The 15,217-nt window shown below is 38.6% G+C and overlaps 1 protein-coding gene across 1 annotated transcript in view; it reads left to right on the top strand.

Annotated features, from left to right (window-relative positions):
* Positions 1-15,217, top strand: part of FGD6 (FYVE, RhoGEF and PH domain containing 6) — a 69,619-nt gene that overhangs the window by 24,090 nt on the left and 30,312 nt on the right. Inside the window, exons 3-5 of the mRNA XM_054274271.1 lie at positions 4,753-4,900; positions 7,585-7,652; positions 7,745-7,775. Of these exons, the coding sequence (XP_054130246.1) occupies positions 4,753-4,900; positions 7,585-7,652; positions 7,745-7,775 (247 nt within the window). The remainder of the gene's footprint in view (positions 1-4,752; positions 4,901-7,584; positions 7,653-7,744; positions 7,776-15,217) is intronic.

The following is a 15,217-nucleotide window of genomic DNA, read 5'->3' as shown; positions in this document are numbered from 1 at the left end:
GGATTTGAGATGAAATATTATAATAGGGCATGTTAAGTTGCTCTCTGAAGTTCTGGTATGTATTTTTTAGTTGAGTAGGAACTTCAGTTTGTGTAATTTTGCCTGCATGTTGAAAGCTTGCTTCTAAAATAAATAAACATAAACACCCACAAAAAATGTGCAATAAAATACTGGAGGAAGAGACAGAAAGATAAAGAGGACTATACCAGAGACTCCTTTTAAAACAACAAAAGGATGAGAAATTAAGAGTTTAGCAGTGTTGTGTGCAAGGCTCTGTTCATTCAGCATTCCTACATATTTTTATTACTTACTGAAAGTAGGAAAAGGATCTAAAAATAATGAAGATCTCAAGGAAACGTGTGTAAAACAGTAGCGTGGATGAATCTATTTTAGCAAATACTTTGGAGCTGTGGAAACTTGCTTTTCAGTAGTTATGGTGATGCTAACACTTGAAGTCATTCCAATGTACTATAAAATACTTAATGTTGGAGCATTCCATGGCAGGGAATCTTTCTGAATGATCTCAATCAACCTTAAAGTACTATTTGCTTTCTAAAGGAGTGGGAAACGGAGACTGAAATGGTAATTGTGACTTCAGGCCATAGTGCCCTATGGAGGGTCCAAATCAACAGTGTCTGAAAGTGAAGCCACAGGTGTATCTGAAGCTTCTATTATAAGACAAATAAACTAGTCTGAACTAGTCTTGGTCATCTTTTGAAGACAATAAGTGGTTTTTATGCTGATTCCCAGTGGTAATAGTCTGATGGCAATTGTTAAGTTTTGACAGTTTATCTTGCTAGGAGCAGCATGTTTTATTTCATTAGTATTTTACTATTGCAATTGGAAAATACAGCCCAGCATAAATGCATCATCCCATAAGCCGCTCGTTCCAAGGCAAACGAGTGATTTCTTCATTTTATGTGTGAAATAAAAAAGCCCCACATCTATATTTAGATTCCTTGCTCATGAGATATGGCAAGATGTTCTTACTCAGTGCACAGCACAGTGAGTTGGCAGGGCTGGTGTTTCACATGACTGATAATGCAGAAGTTTCTATGGGTAGTGCTGTGGGTAGGACAAAGAATCGTGATGAAGAGGGAACAAGATAGAGACAGTTCACAGTATCCCCAAAATACCTATCAGAAGTGCCACTTAAAATAAGCCTTACTGCATGCTTGTGGTATTTTGGAAAAGGGACATTAATATGTGCTAGAAAATACTCTGTTTATTTAAAGATTTACTACTATTTCCAAAGGCTGTTAAAGTGCAAGGGATTTCACTTTATCCAGAGATAACTTTAAGAGAACCATGCAAACACTTATGTTATAGATGACTTCAGAGGTAAAAGTACAGACAAGAGTAATCAGTAAATACAGATCTGCTTTCTGTTTCACCAGAAAAGCTGTAGCATTTACCATGAGAGGTTAAGGTGTAATGTCTGAGGGTAATTGCCTGTTCTTCAGCACGTGGCTGATAAACACAAATAAACACAGTAACTCTGTCCCCATTTTCTATGGAGAGGACACAACTGCAGATATCACCACAAAGGTATCTACCCTGGCTCCAGTATTGCATCCTATCCCTGGACTGATGGCTTGTTTGATTCTGGAAAATAGCTGAGTGTGAACTGACTCTTGATCATCTAATCATGCAATGTGTTCTTTCTTTAAAAAGCAAAGAAAAGAAGGGAAAAAGTATTAAAAATACCACTAAAAAACCCCTCAACAAGATGTATCATGTGGAAGAACCGGAGTGCTCTGAACTGAGCAAATACAGGATACAAGTGGAGTAGACACTGTATGTAAGATTTAATACATGGTTCTCTTAGCTGTCACAGCTTCCTTTACATGAATAGTATGGGCATAAGCACCACAAAGGCCAGAAAAGGAGCTTACTGCTTCAACATTGTGATTTATAGGAAGAAAAAAAATTTATACAGCGAGTGGCTGTCATTTGTGGACACTTACTACACATCCTAGTTATCACTACTTAATTATTTAAATGTTTAAGTATTTTTTTTACTGAAACTTTCTATTAAATAAGCTGATTAATCTTACGTTTAGAAATTGCTTCACACAACACAAGCCAGCTAGTTTGTTCTTCATCCTTCAGTGGTGAGGGAATTGGGTTTGTACAAGTAAAACACAGCTTCATCTGGAAGTATTCTTGTTTCTGACTTCCAAAAAGGTAGATTTTCTAAAACTTCTAGGTTTTGGCATAGCTGCCCTGAAAAGTTTAAATGAAAAATGACAACAAAGTCTGGGAGTGGGCATCCAGTAGAATATGCTGAGGCAAAAGAACAGTGATGTCACAGGTGTGAAAACAATGTTTTCTTGATGAGAAGGAATCTCAGTTAAAGGAAATTAAAACGGCAATTAAAACAAATATTAAGGGTAGAAAAAAAGGCAATAAAATGTCTATTAACAAAAATAGCCATTAATGAATAATGGACTAAAAAGTATATTCCAGTGTGGTCAGAGATAAAGCACTTAATATATTTTGCAGTAGAGGAAAAAATACCCTTGGTCAGAGATAGATTCATTGACAGATGTGGATGGTAAAGCTGGGTAATTTAGTAAGGGAAGGAACAGCAGTAATTTCTGTTGCAGGTTTTGCTAAAGCTGGGGCAGGTATCTACCTCATGTCATGCTACTGATGTAATAAAGATGTTTGTCATAATAAAAGCATATGAGATGGCAGCTGCTAAAATAAATATTCTCAGCTGACAGTGACATATAAACTAGACAAGGAGTTTTCTGAATTGCTGAAGTTAATAAATAACTGCAGAAATCTTAGTTTCCTGCTAGCATGATTCCAGGGAAAGCTCCAGTAAAAAGCTGCTGTTTTTGTCTTCCTGAAACTTCTGGAGGCGCTATGAGAGCTGTCCCTGGCATACACCATATGCCGTTGTCGTCAGCACTCATCTCTCTGCTGGCTGCCATCTTCCTGCATGGAGCTGATAATTTCCAAACCCAAATAAAGGGTGTCTCTCTGCACCCAGGGTGCTGCAGTCTTGGCTCAGGACCTTGTTGAGCTCAGTGATGACCTTACAGTCTCCTTCCTTCCCCCACCCCATTTGGTTAAGGGAGACAGTAACTGCTTGGGAGTTTCCCAAGTCCTTCCTGTGTTGTCATAATAGAACCAAGTTATTTTAATCTTCTCTGTGCCTTCATGGCTGACCAAGGTCTGTCCACAGGCCAGTTATTCTTTACCTCCAAATACATTTTTATTTGTGATCAGCATTTTTGTGTTGGTTTGTTTGTTTTTAACTCTGTCTTGAGCATTGTGAAATAAACACTTTGCTGTAGCAGAATCCCCTTCCTTGACCTGCTGGCACTCTTGCTGAGGGTGCCCCCAGTCCCTCTGTCCACGTTGCTGACAAACCTGTTTAACAGTGCCAGTCCCAATACTGAGCCCAAGCCCTGAGGAACATTTCTGCTTTTCAGATTGCTAGCAGACACCTTCTGTGGGATCCATGGTGACAGATTTTCCTTCTCTATCCACAGATAGAGGTGGCAAGTCTGAGTAGTTACCCTCCATCCCTGCTTTCCTCTGATTCAAAGCAAGGAGAAAACCAGTCCTGACTGTACCTTGCCTCGGGAGGCAGAGGGCCAGGTGTATGGAGAAGTGTGCAGCCCTGGCAGTCATTGGCTGTATAAAATTAGGTGTTGGTCAGCCCAGAGAGATCTCTGCTGGCTGCAGCAGCTCATGGACAAGGTTTCCTGGATTTGCTTTTTGTTTTGCAGGATAGCTAATCAGTTTTGGCTCATGTCAATAAATCTGTGGCATCCCAGCATCTTTTTGTAGACCTTGAACACAGATTATGTGATTTTTAGATCGCTTTAATGTAATTGGAAATAATTAGATACTTTTGAGGATTAAAAGTAGGAACCCAGAGATTTGGTGTGTTTCCATGTAACCTTCCAAAAACTTAAGGCTGTTTCCGCTAGTCTGTTTTCCTGTCTATCTTTCCCTACCCCCTTTTTTATTTTCTTCTAGAATTGCATTTCTTAAATCTCTACTGAAGTTGTCAAGGCTAGTTAGAGGAAGGAGATTGTGTGCCTGTCTCATGCAATTCCTGTATTGCAAAAATGGATGAAGCTAATAAAAAGAGACCTCTGCAATGATTGTACAGCTTTGACAGCTCTCCAAAAGGTGTCTGTTTTGGGAGGATGGGTGTTCTTAATTGCAAAAGATTCTGTGTTGCTGCTTTTAAGAAGAGTTGTTGGACAGAATGGTTATGATATTGCTGTCACTGAAGCAGTTGTTTAGCATATGCATTGAGAAACAGGCCTGTATGTATACGGGCATCTAGAATTTCACAAAGCTCCAGTGTGAGTACCATATCTGGAACAAGACCTGCTGCTGGGAGATAGAGGATAGCAAAATGGCTATCACCTTTTTTTGTCCTGCACACAGTACAAATGTTGCTCTGTACATGGACATAGCAATAAGGGAATAGATTTATCAGACTTTGTTTTTAGGCAAACTCTGATGGATAGACATGAATAGTATAAATACTCCAAAGGTACTGTGGCTTTTGCTTGCTGCCAATGAGCATTGTATCAATACTACCATATATAAAATGTTGCAGAGTTGTGAGTCCACTGTGGAAAAGCCTCCAACTGCTATAATCTTCAGACTACCCTCTGATGTTTTCAGGGTGTCTGACACCAAGTAGATAATTTAATGTGGGGTGAAGCAAAAAGCTCTTTACATAATTGAAGTATCATGAATATATTTTAATACTAGGTCCTTAGAAGAACACCATGATCATCCCAATGTGGTAATGGGAGATCTTCAGTCAGATGAAGAAGATATCATGAACAGTTCTGATGAAGATGATGACACAAATTCTGATTCCAGTAAAGGGGAGACTGATCCTCAAGAAGATAAACAGGTATCTTTTTATCTTATGAAGCTAATTCTCACTCTTACAGTTTTTCATTAGTTGTAACATGTTGGGTTATGTTCAAATGTAAACCACCTGTTGCCTGTTGAGGTCTGACCTTCTATTACCTTCTGTGAGTGTCAGCTTGGAATGATTTTCCTTATTTTAATTTTATTTCTTCTTCAAATGAGGAGCAGGAGGACAGTGTTAACTACCCTGAATGAAATGAAGTTACGAGGGTGCTGTCCCTCCCTTTGGGGGTACCCATGTTCTTACTTCTCAGCCCTGGACACCCTGAAACCAGCCTGCCCGTAGACCAGTGCCTCTCCTCAGCACCAGTCCCAGCAGCTGTTTCCTTTGATAGTAGTTATATCTGCTTCCTTTCTTTAAAAATAATTAAAAACCAAAACAAAACAAAAACAAAGCCCCAACAAGACAAACAGAAAAACCCAATGAAACTTTCTAGTGCTGGAAGAGAAGACTTGGCATGTTGGACCTGAATGTTGTTAAACCAAATGATAGGACTAAATTGGGAAAGGGAAAGTCCAGGGAAAAGCTTGTTCCTGTGAAACCAAACAAGACTTTACCTGTATAGAAGCTATCTTACCTTGCATGCCTCTACAAATGCCCTCAGCCTTTCGCAAGGGAGTTTTACAGGAAGGTGTCCCCATTAGGAGGGTTCTCAGGCAGTTTTATGGAGTAATTCAGCGCTTGCTGGGAGGCGTCTGCCGCCGATTCCTTCAGCTGCCTGCGGCACGTGCGGCCGGCAGCTGGGAATTAGCAACCAGCTTCTCACAGCAAGAGCAGCTGCCGAGGAGAATGAGGCAGTCTCTGCATCCCCCATCAGCTGGCTTGTTTCACTTTTCCTTACTGCAAGCATCTGGCTGTTTTGATGCTTTATATCTGTTAGGGACTTACAGGGCTTCTTTCCAGTGTTGTGCCAGAGAGCCTGATTTGTATCCCTTTGGTTCCACTATTAGAGACTCTCAGAGCCAGAGTATCTTTGTCTGAGCAAATGCAAAGTGGCCCTTTCAGCACCAGCTGGTATGTGAAAAGTCTTTCGAATGGGGTTGTGATATTTCATTTTGTAATTGTTTAGCAGTAGCATCTTGTTCTCAAAATACTAATTTTCATCTCATTTGCAACTGACACATTTACAGTGATGGCAGATACCTTGCTTTGCATAATTGACTTACTTGTGAATTCAGTCTTGCAGGGAGTGTGTCAGCTGTGCTTTCTAAATAGGCACAGAGGCCTGAGAATAGGTGTTACAATCTTGCCTGAATGTGATTGACTCACACTGGATAGATCTCAGTGCTCTTTGGAAATAAGTTTAATTTCATAAGTAAAATTCCAGATCTGTGTGCAGATGTCTATAGTATATAAAATAAATAATGTATTTTGCACATATCTGGTGTTATACAAAATTATTTAATTTAGAAATTAATTTTAATTCAGTAATTAGGCATGGTGTCATTCAAATTCCAATGAAAAGGTTAGAATTTTTTTTTAGTTTGAGTGCAACAATATCTTTAAAACCAGCCTATGAGTACTATCTCTTCCTTGGTTTATTTTCCAGCACTTGAGACTAACTTATAGGTTTCGAGAAGAACTAAATCTTCAGAGAACCCTTGTAACATTAGTGCTTATGAACCAAAGTTTTGTGGATAAAATGCCACTGATACCTGATTTTCCAAATAAACAGTTCAGTGCCCATATTGTACTACCACACTCAATACAGCCTTCCCAGGACTTCCATCTCACTTGAGCTGTATATCCTGTGATGTTTTAGGGCTCCTCATCCTCTCTTTCTTTGCAGCCCATTAAAATAAAAGCCTGAGTGTGCAGTAGATGTGCTGACAGCTGGCAGCAGAGAAGCATATGGCAAACCATGAGAGCTGTTTGGAGAAAGGTGTTCCATCTGAGGGAAAACCTACATGGGAGTTACACCGAGCAGCAAACACGTTTGCATCCCGGTGCCTGCCCCGTTTGCTTTGTTATACCTATTACCTCTGTCTGAGGTTGGACAGGGCCACTGGATTTTCAGAAGCCAAATGTGCATGTGAGACCCAAAATCATCTCCACAATGTTTCAGGCAAATGACAAGGCTCACATATCTGCATCTTTGGGGTACAGTTGCTCTGTATTCCAGCAGCTCCATTAGTAGATTGTCAGAAACTAGCTATTCTCTTCAATGTGATTTTTTTCTGTTTTTTTTCTCCTGTCGTCTTGTTTTCACTAAAGAAAATGTGTATGTCTTTTAAGATGTTCCTGAAACACATTTGAGTTCACTGCAAATATTACTGTTGCTGTATTAATCAGAAGCAAAGAATGAAGTAAGATAGAAATACTACCTGTAGTTCAGTACTTTTGCTAAACCAGTAATTGTTGTTTGCTAGAACTTCATTCATTAAGGGCTTCAGTGCTTCCTATAATAATTAAAAGAAAAGGCTGACAGGCTGAAAGGCTGCTCCTAGCTAATGCTGTTGTTTCCAGATACAAGCTAAATTGATTTTCTTACAGATCCTGAAAAAACAGAAGGTGTCAAAGCCAAGAGATTTCAAAGCAGTATGAAGTATTTTTCTTAGAAGTAACTATCAAATAGTTACATTGAATTTAAGGAACTAATAGCTGGAAATGATCTTTATGACAGTTTATTAGGTGCATAGTGTAACATGTAATTTTATTTGCAGGGTAAGGCAGCTGGAAAGAAAACAAAGGTTTACCACATTGCCAAGGAGATCATGAGCTCAGAGAAGGTGTAAGTGTCAATGCTATACTTAATAACTATTAAATTTATTTTAATTGGGCAATTAAAATGTAACTGTTTGCTTTTTCTTGCTTTTCTGATAGGTTTGTCGATGTGCTAAAGCTCTTACACATTGTAAGTACTCACAAAAAAGCAGTTTCCTCTTCCATTTGTTTAATCTATTAAAGTTTTATGTTTATGGTAGTGACTGTGCCTTTTCACTGCTGCATCTACATATTCAAAATATAAAATTTAATCTAATTAGGCTGTACTTTAATGTTTCATATTTTACATAATGGATGAATATTTTGGTGGTTCCTTCTGGATCTCCTTAATAATTTATGCAGTTTCCAGCTGAGTGTGGGTATTGGATACTGAAAATTTAATATATATCAATTTATGTTAATCATAATCATATTTATAACCCAGCTTGTACTGGCTTATAAATATGTACATAACACCAAAAATAAAGATTCTGGTTAAAATAACTCCTTAAATGGTGGAGGGGGCAGGAACAATTTCTTTTAGAACTGGCACATGAAAATGGTACATTCTTGAAGTAATCCAATTAATAGCTAATAGCTCCAATGGTGCATCCATCACCATAGCAGTGTATTTTTGTGAGGCTGCAGTTCCTTGACAGACATTTGCTTTCTGATAACACCTGTGATTGTAGTACCTGCAATGTGCTGTACACAGCCAGGGTTAAATATTTCATCTGTGTTTGTGCAGATCAGTCATCTGCAAAACATGCTGTGCTGAAGGTGATAAGAGGAAATTAATGAAGAATTTTTCTTTCTCTATCTCTATTTTGCGTGTTTTCTGTCAAGTTTGAAATTACATGTGTGTGTACCATTTTGTCACTCTATTAAGTGCAAACATAGTGGGTTTTTTTTCCTTGGGCAGTAGAAATGGTTATATTGCAAACAGATGCATTGGTCTGTCTCAGTCCCTTGAGAAGCATGTTCTGTGAAACTGGGAACAAAGGCTCTTATAGATGGTTGTATACAGTCCTGTAATGCAGAGATTTTTTTTCAGGGAACAAAAAACTCACCACATCTTTTGCTGATTCCTCTTAGCTTTCCTCCTAGTAACTGTTTTTCTGATTCTGTTCAAGCTTGGTTTTTATGAGCTGGCTCAGTCAGTTGAATCCAATATATAATTTATATTCAACATGGTTTCTAATACTGAACTTAATCTTAAATACTGACAAAAGAAAGAGGGTTGTCCTAGAGAAGTTTTAAGCTGTGTAATTTTAAATTATCACATTTTTCAGTCGTTTAATTTATTTGTTAAAGGTATCTTTGCTTTTCAGTGTACCAGATTTTTAGGTAGTATGTGCAGTACTGGAAGAAAGCCTGTTGGTAAGGAGGATGCAGGCAAGCAGAAGAACAATATGAAAAAGGGAAGAGTAGAGAGCTTATGAAGTTTCTGGGATAAACTTAAAGCTCTCTCCACAGTGTAGGTGTGCAGTGGTGTAGGATGTGTTTTGCTTTTCCTTTAATGGATAATTTGCTACTCTATTCATGACAGTCTACTAGTTTCTAGCTGCCAAATAAAAAATATTAGAAATGTTTTTGTTGGCTAGCAATGGCAATCAACATGTATTCAGCCTGGTCTAAGAGGGAGGATGCTAGGCTAGGAGTTTAGGAAATACTTTGTCCTTAGCTTGTCAGTTGGCCTGCAGCAGGAACCTTGGTGGGTGTCCTTGTCAGAGAGGGCACTGGTTTTGAGGCTTTGTGTGTGTGTGCATTCTTCATTAAATAAGAACTGCCATAGCTGAGAAAGGTTGTAGACACACAGTTTTTGTTTCCACAGGGTGGTATGCCTGAGAATTTGTTTGTTTTTCACACACATTATTAAATCAGTTAATTTAATAATATATTTCTTATGGATAATATTTTAATGTTGATAAAATTATCTTTTTTATTTCATGTGCACTGACCACTTTGGCTTGCTAACAGCCAGTCAAGCAACCTGTGACAAATTTCTGAAATAGAACTTAGATTCTACCCAGATTGGGCTCTTTTACCCATAGTAAAGATTTGGCTTATTGAGGGATGCTCCATTGCACCTTCTGAGCCATCTATTAGTGGTTTTCCACTTGAAATTTAGTGAATAATTCCAATAGCAATGATCTAAGAATGTAAAATACTCTCTTCAGTATATTTTACCAAAGTCAGCTAAATGCATCACATGGCACCAAGGAAGAGGACTGTTGATGAAAAAAAAAGCTTTTTAATTTGCTTCATCTTAGAGCCTTTGAAGTGGAATCTAAAGCAGTTGAGGAGGTAGGAATGTGACTGCAAACTAGTTACAAGTACCACTGAAATTTTTTAGCATTTTTTCTTTTATGTTGACAAAGTCAAGAGCAACTCTTCCAAGATACCAGAGTGCCAGCCTGTGTGGACCCTGTGGCACACTACAAGTACATCTGACTGCTTCTCTTGAAGACACACTGCAAAATAATAAACACTTGGTGATACTTCTGTAAATACTAAACAAGCTGGTCATAACAGAGATAAGGGGATCACCTGGCTTTGCACACAGCACACAGTATCAGACTCAGCAAATGGAGTTGCTTGAGCATGTAATCAACATTAGATGTAATCTTGAATTCTCTGTATTTCTATTACTGTGTTAGTGCTCTTTTAGGGTGAGATTCCAGTAAAATGTTTTCAGAAAATTCTGGAAACAAAGGAGCTTAAATCAAACTGGCTCTTCTGTATGCACATTTATGAGATGGTTCATGCATTGCCTCCTGAGAGTGAACCAGGGTTGACAATATGGGAGAAGTGCTATTTTTTCCTAAGGACGCTTGCAGAAAAAAGAAACTGTGAGCTGGGTGTAAAATACAGTGACATAAGAGAAACAAGCTTATCACTTCTCTCTGAGTTGCCCTGTGCCTGAAAAACAACCAGTATTCCTGGAAAAAGGAGTAAGGCAGGATTGGTGCCCTTTGTACTTCTTTGTTGTGGGATTCTTTGGAAATGGTTTGCTCTGCATGAGTGAGAGGACCTCCTCAGCAGCTTCCTGGCACTGTGAGGGTAAGCTGTCTGGCTGTTTGTTGTCATTTTTTTGTACATTTTTGTTCTGAATTTTGTTCTTTTGCTAAAACCCTCCACCCTTTTTGTTTTTCCACTCTTTTTGATTCTGTTTCCTCCCTGCTGCTTTGGTATAAGCAGCAAGGTTTCTGGTCCAGCAGAGGAACTTGGTTTTTTGAGATTACTCCTTATAGGAGTAAAAGCCGGTGGGCTTTTGCCTGAGCCTTTAAATCTGTGCTTCTGACTTAGACCCCTGTTCTGTCCATATTTGGACTCTGAGCCCAAGTAAGTAGGAACTTGTCAGCAGGCTCCTCTTAGCATTTCTGCAGCCACAAGATCAACCTCTTATTGCACAAGGCAGATAAGAGGTCAAGCATAGTTTTCTATTGTGTGTCCTTTCAGAGACACAAGAGTGAAAAATTCTGGTTTAATGTTACCATTTTTCAGAAGAAAATGGCAAAATTCTGTATATAAAAACCACAGATAGATAGATAGATGGATGGATGGATATAAACTGATGTCTGTTGCAGCCAAGCATTATGAAAAATAATTCATGGTAGATTTGAAAGAAGAATGTAATGGAAAATAAAATAGCTATGGCCTTTGAGCAAAGTTCTGACTTTGGGTCCTGGCTTACAACTGATGTACTGTTTGACCATGAAAAATTCTCTCAACATCCAACTCTTTTTCCTCCATCTGCAAAATTTCAATATTTGACCAGTCTGAGGTGAATATGTTGACAAATGTTTGGTCTCTGATGTGCTTTAGAGCTGCTAAGACACTTGACAGTGAGTTGGAACTGTGGTCCTCTTACTGAGAAGACTAATATAATAGTTTTAGTTTAGAAGGAAGTATTGTTCTACTACCCAGCCTATTGCCTGAAATAGCGTTCTGGGAATATGCCACAGTCAAATCATTGTTTATTGTAAAAAAATCAAATACATTGTTTGGTTAAGGGCTTATAAATTATTTTATTACCTGAGACAAAAGGTGTGGAATTGTGTGGCAGCTTTCTGAAAGTAATGGCATATGTTTGAAAAATATGATCCACACTGAGTCATTGTCTTGATTAACTATAGTTGCTGTAGTTTAACTTAGCAGTTTATGGCTAATAGTCTGACTCTAGCTAGGAGTGCCTATTTATATTTTACATAATCTATTTGTGAAATCTTCTGTAGCTGTATTGCTAAGCAGTCATGTTTACAGTTTGTCACATCTAGCAGCCTGGCTGTTGTGAAACTTCCTCCTCTTCCCTCCTCCTTCACCATAGGATGTCTGTATGTGTGTGTATTCCTTGAAAAGCACCCAAATCCAAACATGCTCTTTTTTCCTTAAATTAAACTGATCTTTGAGCTATCTGCAGGTGTATTTAGCTGGGGGAGTTGTTCTTCAGTGTTCCTTTTTTTTTTTATTATTATTTTCTGATGGTATGTTCTGGGAGAACAGATCTAAGATGAATATTGGTTGAAGCGTGAGGGATAGAATCCATGACTATGTTTAGATTATGTAATACTTTCTCTTCCTATTAAATGGGCAAGAAGTTTTAATTTCACTCATTTGAAATAATCTTCATTCAGCTGTTAGGTACCTGAAGGTGCACTTGACCCAGTCAGCAGCTGAGCAAGGTTTTAGTCTGCTCAGTACCTCTTTTGATTTACGACTAAAATTGTCCTTTGCTCCTTATACTGACATGGGCAGATCACTGCAGGCTGGGAATCCTCTGATGGGAAGAACTGGGGGATTGTGAGTCAGGTCTTTGCATAGGGGAAGTGCCTGGGCTGATTGCAGATGATTCAGAACAGGATCAGAATTATCAGATATCACAGCCTTTTGGTTGTTTAAGGAGGTTGGATTAAAGGAGTGGTGTGAGGAAACAAAAGCAGTGATGATGGTAACCTCCTCAAATATTGCTAAGAACTCTACAGCTCTAAGGGGGGTGTATACTAACAGGATAAATAGAATTTCTTACACATTTTCAAGTTGGAAGTGTTTTATCAGACAACAATTCAGCAACAGTATGTGCTCAGAAGCCTTTAATGTGCCTAGAGTAGATTTTCATGTGGATAAGTACCCAGTGGGAGGCTGTCTTAGCCTAGCATAGAATAAAACTACTTCTGGTTTGGAAAGAAAGTTCTTTCCAAGGATGGTAGTGTGTGCTGTCCTCTTGAAGGAGCTGTGGGAAAACAATTACCTTTACTTTATCAGTAAAAAGTGATATAAAAAGATTATTATTGGACTAGAATATAATGTAAAACTAGAAACTGTAAACCAGCATTTCAGAAAATGTACAGTAGCCTCCCCACTTCTGAAAGGGAAAAAAAAATCCTGGTAAAAAGCTGGGGTGATTCATTATAACTAGCATAATATTTTGGGTTTTGTCATGCAGCATATGAACCACGTCTAGAGTTGCAAATGTTTTTCAGTGAAATAAGCACATTAATTTCAAAGTGTGGCAGGTTGGTTTTTGGATTTGTTTTTTCTTTTTTAGGTTTTTTTTGATGAGTAAGATTTCAGTATTTGAAAGATACATTTTTAATTAGAAAATCTGTCTTTAGCATTCTCTTGTAATGGATTGCTGCATTGCTTTAAACAGAATGATTTCTAGGACAGCCTAGGTGATTGCCTTTGAACAGGCTGATGAAAGCAGTGCTCTTCAGCAGTTTTATATAGGACAATGTGCTAAATATGTTTGTAATATAAATCACATCATGCAGGCGTGTACAGATATCAGAGCAATGTCTATATTATTTGCAAGAGGAATTCTGCTTTTATTTAGCAGTGAACTGATTTAGATTTAGAGGGAGCTAGGTGCTGGTACTTTAAATTACTTTTACTGCAGTTTCTAATTTCTAAGCCATTCAGCTACTTGCACTAAAAGTTGTCATCTGAACACTTTCCACCCCTTGGGGTGAAATTTCAGGGTTTAGTTTGTAAATTAGCTATTTTACATCTGGTAATTAAGACAGACCTGATCTATGTTTTGTCCTTTTGGATATGAAATTACTTTCCCGGAAGGCCAGTACCTTCAAGTGTAAACACTGGTAATTCCAGCCTTGTTACATTTGTTTTTCTTTTCCCACCCCCGATCCCCAGGCATGTGCTCTCTGCATTCAGCTCTTGAGTTTATCTCAAGATGAACTTGGCATGACAGTTACTTCACACCCACTGCCAGGTTAAAAATAAATCTTAATATGATTACAGTGACAAATGCATAGTCAGTAATGAAGATAATTTAAAAAAAATATTAAAAAAGAGCATTGAAATTTATCTCTTGTTGTTTTGCAGGCTTTTGAAATTTGAAAGGTTCACATTATCTTTTTTCCCTGCATTTCCTCTCTGCAGCACTTCCTCAGTTTACTCAGTTGCGGAAGGGGATATAGGGGGTGATGAAGTAAGTTTTGGTTGGCTCTTTCAATGATAGAATAGAGCCTTTCATGGCATAATCTATAAACCATAATGAAGCTGATGGACTTTGGGTCAAGCTAGTTAAAAACCCAATCTGTATTTGGAAAACGCCCTGCAGACTCTTTGAATGCTGTATCTGGAAGTTAAATAAATGCTCTTAACTACAGCTGACGTTCCTGTGTTATCTAGTGGTGCCTAAACCTGGCTCCCTGCTCTCCTTTTGTTGTTTGGTGAGGGGAAAGCCTGGGTTGCTGATTACAGTACAGACAAAGCTGCTTTGCTTTTCATCAGAAAAGTGCAAATCGCCTTATGACATTCAAACCAAATTCTTGCCTCATCCTATGGCAAAATACATACAGCACATTGTGTGTACATACAATTGGGGGTGGGGGAAGAATATTATCATAATATGATGATGCATTTTGCATGAAGCTCTCCAGAATGCCTCATTTGAGCTTTTGCCATTGTAATTCCATGTATCATTTCAGTGTTAAGCAATGCCCCAGGGTCAGAAAAACCTATAAGATGCAGCTGGTAGTTAACCTATGTGTCACTAGTCTGCACAGAGGATGTAGACCAGAACATTTCCATATGAATAACGCCATCTGTTTTTTAACTCCCTTGCATTTAGTTCTCAGCCTTCCCCAGTTACAGGCAGTGCCCTGTATCTCGTTTCAGTTTCTTGTCAGAAGTGCCCAGTCACAGCCTTTGTGACCCAGAGGGTCAGAAAGCAAGAAAGCGTGTCTGGAGCTCACGTTGCCAGAGCTGACGTAAGGAACAGGGAGAGCAGGGGAAAGTGGAGGCTTCGGTTTGAGAGACCCTAAATAGTGCCAGATGCTGGACTGATGGGATAGCTAATAAGAGCTGTAGTGGTAGACCTAGGGAGGGGGAAAAGGGGGATTAATTTAATTTTTTCCTCAACCTGAGGACCCTACAGGTTTCCAAAGACAGGCATTCAGGACCACATTCGCATTTAAAATATAACTTATTACAGTGTTTAGAACATTTTGTTCGTTACTTTTTTCAAGATACCTGCAGATCATGCATGTGATATTAGGTTTCGTTAATCACAAACTCCAATAGAGCTGCTTAATTCTCTTTTTGCCCAAATTTAAGTGAGACACAGTA

This window comes from Melozone crissalis, unplaced genomic scaffold (genome assembly GCF_028551555.1).
Source record: "Melozone crissalis strain CALT ecotype California unplaced genomic scaffold, PUWL_Pcris_2 ptg000004l_1, whole genome shotgun sequence".
NCBI classification, from domain to species: domain Eukaryota; kingdom Metazoa; phylum Chordata; class Aves; order Passeriformes; family Passerellidae; genus Melozone; species Melozone crissalis.
The sequence above is the reverse complement of the archived record's forward strand: the minus strand, read 5'-3'. Positions and strand labels throughout refer to the sequence as shown.